The sequence below is a fragment of the Vespa mandarinia genome, chromosome 15 (assembly GCF_050613455.1).
Source record: "Vespa mandarinia isolate Hongniang chromosome 15, ASM5061345v1, whole genome shotgun sequence".
Taxonomy (NCBI): Eukaryota; Metazoa; Arthropoda; class Insecta; order Hymenoptera; family Vespidae; genus Vespa; species Vespa mandarinia.
The window spans coordinates 4,330,001-4,345,000 of NC_140824.1; the positions used below are offsets into that span (position 1 = coordinate 4,330,001).

Genomic DNA, 15,000 nt, shown 5'->3' on the forward strand with positions numbered 1-15,000 from the left:
ATTTTTAAATAATCCAACTTTTTTCCTCCTCCTTTTTTTTTTTTTTTTTTTTTTTTTTTTTTTTTTTTTTTTTTCTTTTTTTTTTTTAATTTTGAAAACATTGACAAATCTGCATTCAATTTGGCAAACTTTGAACAATAATATTTACATCGAAGAAATTTGTATCGATTAATAGTTCACTCTCTTTTCCATATTGTAATTCACATTAAATAATTATCATGTTATTAAATTTACTATAATTTTTAAATTACTATAATAATATCTTAATAGAGACGTTTAAAAGGTGATTAAGTTTTATTTGACGTCAATCCAAAATATATATTCCTATTTTGATCAAATTGTTATATCTATAATATAATATAATCGACGTATAGCACCGTAGTAGTATTTGACTTTGCGATGACCTCGTTGAGCCCTGTGAAAGTCACGTTTCCATTTTTAAATGGAACCCCTCTATATCCTTTATTACATATTCTTGCAGCTGACATCAAAACTGTTTCCAAAACACTACCTACACATTTATCCTTTTTTTTTTCTTCTTTTTTTTTTTTGACTTACCGTGTAATAAATACTTAGCATCATAATAATAAATAAAAAAAAAAAAATATATATATATATATATATATATAATAGATGGATATCAAATTAATATTAAATTAATTAAATATATATATATATATATATATATATATATATATATAAACCATCAGAAAAAATAATTAAAACATTAATATAGCAATCAATGAATTATATTAAATAAATTTATTTCTTATTTGCCATGAAGTTTTAAGATTCGAAAAAAAAAAAGAAAGAAAGAGAGAAGAAAAAGAAAAAAAACCGGATTTTAAATTACGTTCGTATATTCTTAATTAATAAGGATATATATATTTTTTTTCTTTTTTCTTTTTTTTTTTTTTTTTTTTTTCTGACGGAAAGAAATAAAAATGTCGGCATCCTTAATATTCGTGAGTTTAGGATATAAGCGGGATCCTTAATCCGTGCCTTAGGATATGCATATACACGGTGTCGCACGCTTAACATTCAGGACACGAGCAATAATCTCGAGTTGACTGAACGACAGAACGATAAAGTTAATCTTCGAGCGTAAAAAGGGTCAAACGTGGTCAAGCGCTCGGCATTAACCTTTCATCTTAGTACACGCGATATATATCGACAAATTTTGCAACGTTTCCCCATTACCAATATACATGGTGAGATATAAGTAGACAATAAAACCGTAGATTATAAAATCACAAGGTAACTAGCTTATGATACTAAAACTTTATTTTGCATAGTTGTATGAACAATATTTCGAAATGAATTGATTTTTAAAAATATCTAGGAACTTTTGCCTCACTCTGTGTGTGCGTGTGTGTGTGTGTATTTATCGTTGATATTCATCTCGAAATAAGAAATTTAAGAGATCGAACATAAATTGTCGTTGAGGTCGACGACACCATAGGAACCATCGTGAAACCATATCCTTGCCGACCTTCGCACGTTATTACGAAATCGCGCGAAATATTTCTCTTTCATTCACTTCTTTTTTTTTCGCACTTTAAAATTGATTTTGTGTCCTTTTTTATTTCTTTATTTTTTATCAACGATCGTTCGATCTTTGGCCGCTAGGTAAAAAAAAAAAAAAAAAAAAAGTCGTTTTCTTTCGAAATATACAAGTATGTATATGTCGTTGTCGTATAAGTAATGGTATAATTAAAATCGCGTTATTGTAGAAATATTTCTATTTTTATTTCAATTCATTTTTTTCCCCCTTCTTTATTTCCCCATTTTATTTTTTCCTTCATATAATATAATCAGTCTATCAGAAGTATTTCGTCTTTTTTATTTTTTTTTTTATTTATTTATTTTTTTTCTTTTTATAGTAAAATTTATATACATTTCTTTATTTATTTTCTGTTGTTTGCACTTTTATTTATTATTGATTTTAATTAGGATTAAAAGATAATCCCGAAAGTTAATTGAAGGTTAATCCCGAATAAAATTTCGCTTGGACCGCAAATTTTGTTTTAAATATCGTACAAACAATTTTTTTTTCTTTTTTCTTTTTTTTTTTTTTTTTAACAAAAAAAGGAGAAAAGAAATAATTTTAATGGAGAGTTACGATCGAAATCGATTAGTCTCTAAAATGAATTTAATCGATGGTTGCAGGTATGCGAAGAGCAAAAATGCCAAGAAGAGGTCTTCCCCCTATCGATGAACTACGTCGACAGGTTCCTCTCGATCTGCCCGATCAGGAAATCGCAGCTGCAACTATTGGGAACGACCTGTTTACTCCTCGCATCGAAATTACGAGAAGCATCTCCGTTAACAGCCGAGGTCCTTGTTTTCTATACGGATAACTCCGTTACTCTTGATGATCTCTGGGTAAGTGAAGTATCTTTTCTTTATTATTTATCATTTTAAATTTAATCATCATTGCTAATATTAAAACATCTTGTGTCTCTTTACATTTTCTTTTTATTATTATCATTTATATATAATATTTTATATATTAATTTTTTTTTATTATTACTTTCAATTCATTATCATATTATTTGTATAAATATTTAATCAAATAATTATTTAACAAATTGATCATTAAAATTAATATACGTCGTTATTTAAACATTGAAATAATTTATTAATTATAAAATCGTTTGTCAATTGAAAAAGAAAAAGAAATAGAATTCGAAAGAAAATTAAATCTATCGCTTTAACATTTAATACGTGAGTACGATGATATATATAAAACAAAAACAAAAAAAAAAAGAAATAGAATGAATTAAGCCACCTTCGTATTAATATTCTCTGTGTTATTATGGATCATATTAAATAAATCTATAAATGGACGCTAATCTAAGGCTCTTTATCTTTGAGATATATTCGATGCTTCTTTACGAGAAGATCTTTCTTTTAATCGTTAAAAGGGAGAGGCATTACGTAAACACCGGTTTTCTTAACGTAAATCGATCGTTTTCTAACGAGTTCGTAGTAAGATTAGATTTTTTTTTCCCTTTTTCTTCTTTTTCATTTTACTTCTTTGCGCTTTTTTCTTTTGCGAGTAAAACGTGATATCGTAGCAATAAGGTAGATCTTAGAAATAGAACGTTAAGAAGATATATGTCGTCTCTTCTACAAGCGTTTCAATATCGTCAGTTTCAATCTTCTTACAGATTCAGTAGTATGTTACTCGATAGTTCTCGGTCATATGAGAGTATATACACTCTTTCTCTCTCTCTCTCTCTCACTCTCTCTCTCTCTCTCTCACTCTCTCTCTCTCTCTCACTCTCTCTCTCTCTCTCTCTCTCACTCTCTCTCTCTCTTTATGTATATATATATATATGTATATATATATTATGGGAAATGTAATACGTAATAGTTCCATACGAGATTCACGTAGAAATATTTTGTCGTCTTTTTACTTCTTTGGATAGAAGGATTAAGAGAGTTCTATGTGTGTAGATGTATACATGTGTGTAGATGTATACATGTGTGGATGTGGGTGTGTATATATATATATATATATATATATAAATGTTCATCTTGCATACGTAATACGATTCTTGCTGAGACAACCTCATTACTGTTATTTAGATAACGTGTGTATGTGCGAAAGAGAAAGAGAAAGTGAGAGAGGGAAGAGTGAAAGATAAATAGAAATTAGTTTTATTATATGCACATTTTTACATTTAAAGAAATCTTTCATATTGATTTTATTAAGTGTTGTTAATTGAAAAGAAAATGAAAGAGAGAGAGAGAGAGAGAGAGAGAGAGAGAGAGAGAGAGAGAGAGAGAGAGAGAGAGAGAGAGAGAGAGAAAGAGTAAGAGTAAGAGTAAGAATAAGAATAAGAATAAGAGTAAGAGAGAGATCGAGTACGCGAGAGATTGTCAAGAGTCGCTGAAAATTAAATAATGGTACTATCAGCCCGTTATCTATTTAGGCTTGCTCGAGCTATCACTTGTTTGCTTCGAGTTATTCTGTCGCATTCTCAAAAAAAAAAAAAGAGAGAGAGAGAGAGAGAGAAAGAAAAAAAGAAAGAAAGAAAGAAAAAACTGATACTCGATTTTGGATATTCGAAAAAATTTCAAATGTTTTCGACAAATAATTTTAATAGGATTCTTAAAAAAAAAAAAAAAAAAAAAAAAAAAAAAAAAAAAAAGAAGAAAAGAAACAAAGAAATACATAAAAATAAAATAAAAATAGCAGGTGTTCTTGATCGAATCGATAACCGGTGCCACTAGTCTTTCCTTCTATCGTTTTTCTCTCTCTTTCTTTTTCTATGCGCATACGTTTCGATAAATCGAAGTTGAAACGCGAGACGTATAATTCTACTACCAACATACTTCTTTCGGATTTTCTCCATTGTAAAACTTGATACGTTTTACAATCACCCTAGAGTTTTTAGATTCTCTCGAACAGAAAATAACCGTAAATTTCTCCTATAAAACTTTCATGCGATTAACATATCGAACGGGATGATCAATACGATTTTTAAAGAGAATACAACGAGTCTCACGGGTACGACGCAAAGCAAAGATTTTGATATTTTCGAGTAGATTTTTTCTAAACAATGTAAAACATTTTGAATTTGTTTTTTTTTTTTTTTTTTTTTTTTTTTTTTTTTTTTTTTTTTTTTTACCTTATATTATACCCCTTATTACTTGAAACTTTAAAGTCACGCGTTTACGTTTATCTACATTTCTCAATTTTTTATATCGACTTATCGTGCGAAAAATTTAATTAATGCCATTAAAATATGATTTACAACAACGATTATATTGAGCTTTAATTATATTTGATATAAATAATATTACAACTTTCACACGCGTTATATAATTTTTCTTGTATATAATAGATAGGAAAAGAAAGGGAAGTTCGGTTATTAGAGGTTTGATGTCGTATCGTTCGCGTTTTTAATCGCTACAAAAATAAAAATAAAAATAAAAAAAGAAATTCGATCATTACTCAATCATTCAATCAATTATTAGTAAGAAAAAGAAAAAAGAAAAAAGGAAGGCAAGATAATGGAATTAAAAAATTCGTATAAATTTACTTGAATGAATTCCACTTGTTATCAACAAATTTGCACTTTGGCCAGACATCGGGCGCCATATTGAAAGAAGCGGAGATATGCAAAGTTTGCAGTTTTTTTAAATTTCAATTTATTAAAAATCGAACAGCACAGACTTCTCTCTCTCTCTCTCTCTCTCTCTCTTTCTCTCTCTTTCTCTCTCTTTCTCTCTCTTTCTCTCTGTGAGACTCTGTCTGTCTATCTGTCTTTCGCTTCCGTCAGTATATACATGGATTGAAATCTTTCGAAACAACATCGGAGTCTAAGAGAACCGGTGTTGGTGTGAAAGAAAGAGAACGATTTAATCCAGTGTGTGCTTCGCAATGGCGACGACGTTATCCTTCTCGAACGATCCAGATAAAATAAAACTAATGCCATAGCCACGTGGCTCTTCTTATCCCTGGTATATCGTTCGAAAACAGAACGTGAAAGAGTGAGAAGGAAAAAGTTAAGTATGTAAACGAAAAGAGAGAGAAAGAGAGAGAGAGAGAGAGAACGGAAAAAAGAGAAAGAAAAAAGATCAGATTTGCAAAATCGCGGTACTCCTTCACCATGCTCCTCCATAATACATATAAACTTTTGCTATCTTTCTTTTCTTTTTTCCCTCTTTTCTTTTTTTTTCTTTTTTTTTTTTCTCTCATTTCATTCAAGATGATTTCCTTGGCTATTGCGATTTACTCAGGCCGCCGTTAACCGAGATTTTGCACACGAACAAAGGATCGATAAATACCATTTGCGATATCGATCGTAAACATACACATAGTCACATAGATTCACACAAGTTTCTAAAGAATTGAAAATAGATTGTCACAGCTATGTATACATACAGAAATACATACATATGTACATATATAGAGATACATACATACATATATACAGAGATACATACATACATATATACAGAGATACATACATACATACATATATATATATACATAGGGAACTTTACGAATGGAACATCGAAGAGGGGGAAAAAAAATAGTAGGTAACATGGCGGCTGTTGGTTTTCTCATGCAAAACCTTTTGTGGATTTATAAATTGCAAAGAGAAACGAAAAATAGAAATAAGAAAAAAAAAAGGAGAAAAATGTAAAACGTTTAAAAGGACAACCGGTTTTCTTCTAATCGGTTCTAAACGACTCGTAGAATTTTTCTTTTTTTCTTAATGCGCCATTGTTGTGTGCAAAGACAGTACGTTAAACCTGTCAGGGGATTTATGTTACTAATACTAACGTAACATAATCACACATCATTATCATCGAGTTGTCATTATCATTCTGAGAACATCACTGCTATTACGTATTTCTTCTTCTTCTTCTATGGGTTTTCCACGATATTACTATATTAGTATGGTGGGGTTACTATTACTATTACTATTACTACGGACGCTACGATCATTATTATCTGTCAGCTGTTTTATCATTCCTCTTTGTTTACTCACTCGACCTGATTATACTCTACTACTGCGTTCTAGGCCTACGTGACAGATTGTATATTGAACGCTGACATTCTTTTCTTTTTCCTTTTTTTTCTCCTATTTTTTCTTTTTCTTTTCTTTTCTTATTTTTTATGAGATCAATATAAAATATATATATATATATATACCTATACATATATTCGTGATCATTTTTTTAGACCACAGAAGTTTCTAAAAAAAGACACTTTAGGTCGATCCTAGTTTTATTTTCAAATTGTAAAATTACTACAAGCATCTAGGAATTTTTTATTCATCCTTATGCATTATCATAGAAAATTTTGATGTTTCCCAATTCTTTCACGGTTCGTTTACTGAGATAATAAGAGAGCATGAAAAAAGAATTTTTTTGGAGGGGAGAGTGGGGGGAAGAGAGTAAACAACAAGATAAAAAGAAAACTATCGACAGACAATTTGCACCGTCGAGCATGAGTTAGTAACTTTATTGGCCTAAGTTATATGATGTGTGTTGTGGCTCGTGCTAATGCATGTGCACGAGTGCGTGTTGCAGGTGCACCAACCAATACACACACCTCCACGCCTATACTTGCCACCTTCCTCCCACCATTTTTCGATGATTAGTCATTTTTTTTCTTTTCTCCCTACCTTCTCTCTCTCTCTCTCTCTCTCTCTCTCTCTCTCTCTCTCTCTCTCTCTCTCTCTCTCTCTCACTCTCACTCTCTCTGTCTTTCTCTCTCTTTCTCTCTTTATCTTTCTTTCTCTGTTTTTTGGTTTTTATTACACGACTCGACGAGCACGAGCCAACACTTATGTATATATATATATATGTATATGTATATATATATATATATGTATGTATTGTATTTATTATATTATATGTATTGCCGGGTGTTCGAGTAAGTTAACATCGCTTACGATCCGTTCGAGTGCATCTGTGTCTGTATTAGTATTTGTGTTTGCCAACAGCATTGCTTCGCTTTATTGCCCTTGCAGGGTAAGGGAATTGCTCCGAAAACAGCAATTATCCTTTCAACGTTTCGACTGTTTTACGCGACGATTAACATCACCTTCTTTCTCCCTTCAATTTACCACTGCACGTGTTTATATATATATATATATATATATATATATATATATATATATATATATAGATGAATGTATGTTCACTAATTGATATAAAAATAAAATTCTATTTCGATTGTTTGAAAATTGACCAAATTAAATATAGCTCGACTCTTTTAATTAAAATTGGAATAATTTTATTGAAAAAAAAAGATTAAAAAAAAAGAAGCATACAAAGTTCATTATATACATTTTATTTATTTTACTTATTTATAAATAAAAATTCATTAACGTATAAAATACAAATATTAGTTTAAAACTTATAAAATAGAAATAGTTAATTATATTAATTAATACGAAAGTATTATTGATTCTCTGAAATTAAAAGAAAAGAAAAGAAAAGCTAGAGTAAAAATAAAGGAACAAACGATTAAAGAATTCTCTAACATGGAAACGCTTCTTTAGTGTCGTAATAAAAAAAAAACAAAATAAAGTCCAAAAAAACAAAGATAACTAATCAAGAATCATTATCATCTAATTATTTAAATTATACACGTGCACAGACATGTACACAGAAAGAAAGAAAGAGAGAGAGAGAGAGAGAGAGAGAGAGAGAGAGAGAGAGAGAGAGAGAGAGAGACATTTGCAGATATTTCAGCCGGCTGGTTGAGAGGGCCAGAAAAGTAGAGAAAGAGAGAGCAGGTGAGGGCCAGCTGCATCGTAGTCGTAGTCGTAGTCGTCGTCGTCGTCGTCGTCGTCGTCGTCGTTCGTTCTCTCCTTCTAATCCTCCCCTTGTTGCCCTCCTCCCTTAATCGCCTTCCCTTGGACCTCAAGACCCCTTAGAAGGGTACTGCACCGAGCATTGCCAGCTGCATCTGAGTTAGAACGTCTTGTGTGAATATGTACCACCCTTTTCCACCACCCTCTCCTATTACTATCATCATCATCATCATCGTCGTCGTCGTCGTCGTCGTCATCATAATCTCCTCCTCCGACTTCTCTCTTCTCTTTTTTTTTTTTTTTTCAGCACGGAAGTCGAAACACGTACTTACTCGCAAATTTCTATGAGAGAGAAAGAGAGTGAGGGGGAGGGGATGGTGCAGCAGAGAAAGGAGGAGAGTTAACTGGCATGCCTCCTTCAAGAAGGGTGCCAGCTGGAAGCCATGGTTCTCCCTTCTCTTTATTCTTTTTCTTTGTCTCTTCTTCTATACACGCTGTGTATATATATGTATGGGTTTTTCTTCCTCTCCTCCCCAATTTCTTTTTTTTTTTTTTTTCTTGTTTTTTTAAAGGTATTGTTATAGTTAAAAGTATGAGTGAGAATGGGGAATGAGAGGGGGAGGGAGGTGGAGACAAAGTCGACTGCAATCAGTCTTCCGTTTTCTTCGAGACTTTCAATTAAAAAGTTCGATTCAATTGTTATATTTACTTCTTCTTTTTTTTTTTTCTTTTTTTTTTACGTTTCGTTGTTTCTCAATTCTTCTGGGATCATCGGAATCGCCGTTGTTGTTTTTGTATTCGTTCCTTTTTTTTTTCTTTTTCTTTTCTTTCTTACTTTCTTTTTTTCTTTTTTTCTTTTTTTTTCTTCATTCTTTCATTCGTTCATTCTTTTATCGGTGATTAGGAAAATAGAAGAATTATATTATATGTATATATATTATCGCGAAATTATTTTGTTAATTGTCGAATAATTAGAATCGAATAACTGATTACTATTTCTTCTTATGATAAACATTTTTTTTTCTTTTTTTTTTTCTTTTACGATAAAGTAAATAAAAGATAAATAAATCGTTTGTCGATATTATTGATCTTGGATTATAATTTTGAATGATTTGTCATGGTCTCTTTTTTTGTCATACATTCAACAATTAGGTCGAAGAAAAGGGGAATGAGGGAGATCGAAACAAAAAAGATAGATAATTAGTCTTGATAGCAATGATGATCATAGTGATCATGATGAGCATAACCATCATCATCATCATTATCATCATCATCATCATCATCATCATCATCCTGATCGTCTTGTTCGTCATCAATGTAGAAGCCAAAGTACTTGTCTTTCGAACCAAGACACAAGACACCTGCCCCTTGCAATTAGTATCGTGCACGCAAACAGCATGCACGTGCTTGCACCTTTTCTGTACTTCCTTCCAATTTCATTCTTTATCTCTGTACGTATCTCGATATTAATTCCGGTTTACTTTTTCCCCTCTTCGAGGGGATTTTTATACGTCGAAAAATCCGCGTTCTCGGCACATCGTATCTTTAACTTGTACGTGCGCGCGTCTACCGTGTCTATGTGTGTATCTCTCTGTGTGTTTGTGTATACGCCTGCATCGGGTACATATGTGTCCGTATTTTTCATTTTTCTCTCTTAAAATAAAAAGTAACAAGTTGCAGTATCATATGTTGCAACCTGTTGCTTAAACTTTGTCGATACTCTCTTGTAACAGGTGCTTATTTTCTTTCTTTCTTTTTTTCTTTCTGTCTTTCTTTGAATTCTTTTCTTCTCTCTCCCTCCCTCCCTCTCTCTCTCTCTCTCTCTCTCTCTCTCTCTCTCTCTTTCTCTTTTTCTCTCTTTCTTTCGTTTTTCTTTATACGAAGTTTATCATTCGAAGGGAAATTTCACATCAACGAATATTTGAAAAGAAATATAAATATATGTATTGTTATCTATATATGTTATTTCAAATGATTGTTCGCGATCTATTTTATGAGAAATGTTTTCTTTTTTCTTTTTTCTTTTTTTTTTCTTTCTTCTTTTCTTTTTTTTTATGTATCTCAGAGCTAGGACTACTTAATTATTGACAGAATAAATAATAAATATATTTGGAAGATAATAGTATCCCTTGTGGATCGTAAAAAGCCGATTTAATAGGAGTCGTTGAGTGTTGGGCTGACAAACCTAATCTCGTAAAATTCTACTTGTTACGGGAACATCAGAAAAGAAAGCCGGTGTCTGATTAAATAGAAATTGGAAAAAGGTTGACTCTAATACACAGATCATTGGGTGTAGTAAATTCTCTGAAGGGGATCGAGTGTCAATAGATATTATAATATATATAATAGAATGTCAATAGCAATATTAATAATAAGCAATAATAATAATAATAATAATAGTAATAGTAATAATAATAATAATAATAATAATAATAATAATAATAAACAAGATATTTTCAAATGATTATTTTTTTCTTTTTCTCTCTCATTTTTTTTCTTTATTATAAACGTCAATGGATAGATTATTTTTCATAGATTTCATAAGCGATTTTTCGTTGTGCATATTAGTGTATCTATGTATGTGTGTGTGTGGGGGGTGTATGTGTATATATATATATATATATATATATATATGTCTGCTCACATTTTAGACAACTCGAGAGCTTTGAAAGTCACGTTAGATCGTTCATTAGAAAGGACAGCAGGTGGTCCGGCAAAAAAATCGCACGATTCTTTCGTAGTTACGCAAGGTGAAGGTAAAAAAAAAAGAGCGTACCTCCTCGAATCCCGTTGCTTTCCTTTTATTTGTTTTTTTTTTTCCTACATTTTTTTTCGGTTCGTTCATTTCGAGGATAGAGGGGGGGAGAGAAAGAGAGAGGGAGAGGGAAAGGGAGATGGATTTTTATCGAGGAACATTCGCGAGACAAAATTTATTGCCGAAGCGAAGAGCGGAAGTAGCTTTCTTTTTATCTTTTTCTTCTTTTTAATATGAATATTAAAAATCTTACGACAAGATATTGAGACGGGTGAATTTGATAAAATTCAAATCGTAGCAAAATGACAAGTACGATAAAAGTTGAGTTGTCTCAGATAAGAGACCCATTCGTCTCTCACAGTAAAGGAACACTATACACACACACATATATATATATATATATATATATATATATATATATATATACGGTGTACACAAAGTAAAATGTTACATAATATATAACCAAATTTATATTTTGTTTTATTTAAAAAAAAAAAATATATATATATATAAGATGAACATTATTTTTGATAACTATCTGTTGGATTGAATTGCTAATTAGAAATTTTTTTTTTCTTCGTAATAAATAATGAAGTACATTATGTGTTTGTAAAATTTAATATTAATATTATGAATAAATTCTTCTCATGAACGTTCGAGAAATGAAATAAAAAAAAGTCTTTTCTCTCTTTTTTTTTTCTTTCTTTCTTTCTTTCTTTCTTTCTTTTTTTCTTTCTTTTTTTTTTTTTTTCTTTTAAATCGTTCTTTCAACTAGTCACGCAATACCTTGACAATTTTCGTTCTAATTCTTAGCTTTACCTTGCTGATTTTTACGGAATGAAGAAACGTGACCGAGAAATTCTATTAAATTTTTTTCCATTGCTATACCTCTTTTGCAGAAAGACTGAACGAGATTCGACTTACAAAATGGCGATCGACCTTTTTTCTTCCTTTTTGCTTCTTCTTCTTCTTCTTCGAATTCGTCTAATACCTCTCGTAGATTCCTAACATTACGACGCGTGCGTGACCGTGATCGTTAAGAGTCTCTAAACCGAAATGTCGGCTTTCTAACAAAGAGTATCTTCTCTCCTTTTTTTTTTCTTCTTTTTTTTTCCCTCTCTCCTCTTTTCTTTTTATCGCGCAAGTAAAGAACTTTGAAATGTAATAGACGATTAATATCTAATTAGTGAAGAACTTTTTTGAAGGAACTATACGACGCCATTTTTGAAAATAAAAAAAGAAGATACATTTTTTTTCTTTTTTTTTTTTTTTTTTTTTTTTTATATATATATATATAAAAAGTGTCCTTAATTCAGGATCATGAAAAGTTGCTTTATATTCTCTCTCCCCTCTTTCTCTCTCTCTCTCTCTCTCTCTCTCTCTCTCTCTCTTTCTCTCTCTCTCTCTCTTCCCTCTTTCTCCCCCCTCTCTCACTCTCTCTCTCTCTCTCTTTCATTGTAAAAACTTGATCGTAACTTTGCGAGAAGCGTACATGTATGTGTGTATGTACTATATATACACATGTACGCATTAACGAATTTTGCGCTGTAGGTTTTAGAAATAGTTTTACGATGAGGGCATCGCTCGAGGACGCTGACCGATTCGAGGCCATTTAAAAACTTGCCTTTCGAAACGAACTTTCGAACTTCTTCTTCTTGTTCTTCTTCTTTTTTTTCCCCTAATTTAGAGTCAACTTTTAGGAAGAAAGGATAAAAAAAAAAGGATTAAAAAAAAAAAAAAGAAAAAAAAGTTTATTTCATCGTAAATATCAAATTTTATCGGACGATTTTAATCAATTTATTAATCAAAAATGATTTTATATTAATTTCGAAAAAATAAAAATCCATTTATAATAATAACGATTGAAACTAAAGTATTTTAAATGACGTATATATTATGTATACACACGCGCACATATAGATATTTTTTTTTTTTTTTTTTTTTTTTTTTTTTTTTTTTTTATAGTAAACAAAGAATTGCTAATACAAATAGATATGAAATTTGTTGGTTTAATATGGACCGATTTGTGTGTGTATGTGTGTGTGTGTGTGTGTATGTATATGTGTGTGTGTATTCATAATTATTATTAAAAAGTCAAGAGGTTGCTTTTGAATCAAAGCCGGTGCCTTAATTTGTTTCGTCGGTTGTCCTTTTCTGTACCGATATATCGAGGCCGCCTTTTAAAAATCCACTGTTCGTACTTTCTAACCTCCAAACTAATAGACAAGCCGGCTAGTTTCTTGATAGACGGCCTTGAATTCTCTCGATGTGACGTATCGATACGGTCGAATTTATTCGTCCTAACTATCTCTCGAGGAATCTCATTTATGCGAACAGTTTCTTCAATTATTTCAATCAAAATTATTTCATTAATTTTCCTTTAGATAATTATAATAATTATTAATAATAATAATAATTATTATTATTATTACTATTATTGTCGATTTAAATTCAATCGGATTTAAAACTGATATTTTATATTTTGAATGAAGTATACGATGTTCAACAAATCACTTTTGAGAAGTAATTTTTATTATTATCATTATTAAGAATATTAGTATCATTAAAGTAAAATATCTAGTAATTAGTTTGTTTCAATGTCAAAGTCAGATGTGACGTATGGATACAAGGGATATAATCGCAGAGTAATTTTCTTTTTCTTTCCCTTTTTTTTTTTTTTTTTTTTTAACAGAAAAATAATTTGATAACATTTGCCAGCTATGAATTTATTTCTGTTTATTGTTACCTTTCTCTCTCTCTCTCTCTCTCTCTCCCTCTCTCTCTTTCTCTCTTATTTCCTTCCTTCCTTCTTCTCTTTCTTTTTTTTGTACTTGCGACCGACGAAATAAATTTAAATTTGTGTGCCTCGTGCGGGTACCCGCACTTAAGAATAGACTCGCATTTACGTACGTAAAACGACGCCTTCTCGGAATTTCTTTATGTTTTCCTTTTCTTTTTTTAAACGTTCGATTGTAATAAAACAGTTCATTTATTAGCACTTCAAATGTTTATTACGATCGATTTAAAATGGTTGTTCGACCAGATCGATCGAACTTTATATTATTTTTTGCTCATATCAAAATATTTTCATCGACTTGTGATATAAATATATAATAAACGATCAATTGAATTAATATATGAAGAAAATATACGAGATTTCGTCAAGAACATTATTTTAATACGAATCACCCTAGATATTTTATATAAACGTGTTACATGAACCACCCTAGATATATTTTTTTACAATTGAACAAATAGGAAGTTTGGCAAGCACATGAATGTAAATATACATATATATATATATATATATATATATATATTTATATTTATATTTATATTTATACAGACATAATGTATACACATATGTATATACGTATTTATATATATCGGTACGTATACCCATATATCGCATGTACACATGTCGGTAACCGGAGCAGATGTACTGCCGCAAAGGCAATTCCTGGAAAGGGCCCGGCAGAAGAGGACAATGGCGTGCCTCTTTATACACGTCGTGTAGGAGAGCCAAAGAACGACGAGGCGCCTTTTCAAGACCCACCTAACAAAATAAATACCTCGTAGTGCATAAGCTAAGAAACATAGGGAAGAAGTTCGATTCAATCGAGATCCATCGAAAAAAAGAAAGAAAAAAGAAAAAGCAAAGAAAAGAAAAAGGAAAGGAAAACATATCGAAAACATTCGACAAAAACTATAAAAGAGAAATGGGGTCTTTCGAATTCAAATTTGGCGCCTGGTTGAACATCGACTACTACTGTGGCGCCGCGATTTATTCATTCCCGAACTAACAAGCCTATATAATATTACTATATAATATGTATGTGTACATATGTAAATACGCGCCACAATAATTACGAAAGTGACCTGTATGAGCCTATGACTTGTCGAATAAAATATGATGATTTATTCGAGTTAAGAAATGCGTTGACCATATCAATATTA

The 15,000-nt window shown here is 30.9% G+C and overlaps 1 protein-coding gene across 2 annotated transcripts in view; it reads left to right on the top strand.

Annotated features, from left to right (window-relative positions):
• CycD (cyclin D) overlaps nucleotides 1–15,000 on the top strand; it is a 36,519-nt gene that overhangs the window by 7,210 nt on the left and 14,309 nt on the right. For both annotated transcript variants that reach the window (XM_085661646.1, XM_085661647.1), the window contains one exon: nucleotides 2,170–2,385. In XM_085661646.1, the coding sequence (XP_085517772.1) occupies nucleotides 2,170–2,385 (216 nt within the window). The remainder of the gene's footprint in view (nucleotides 1–2,169; nucleotides 2,386–15,000) is intronic.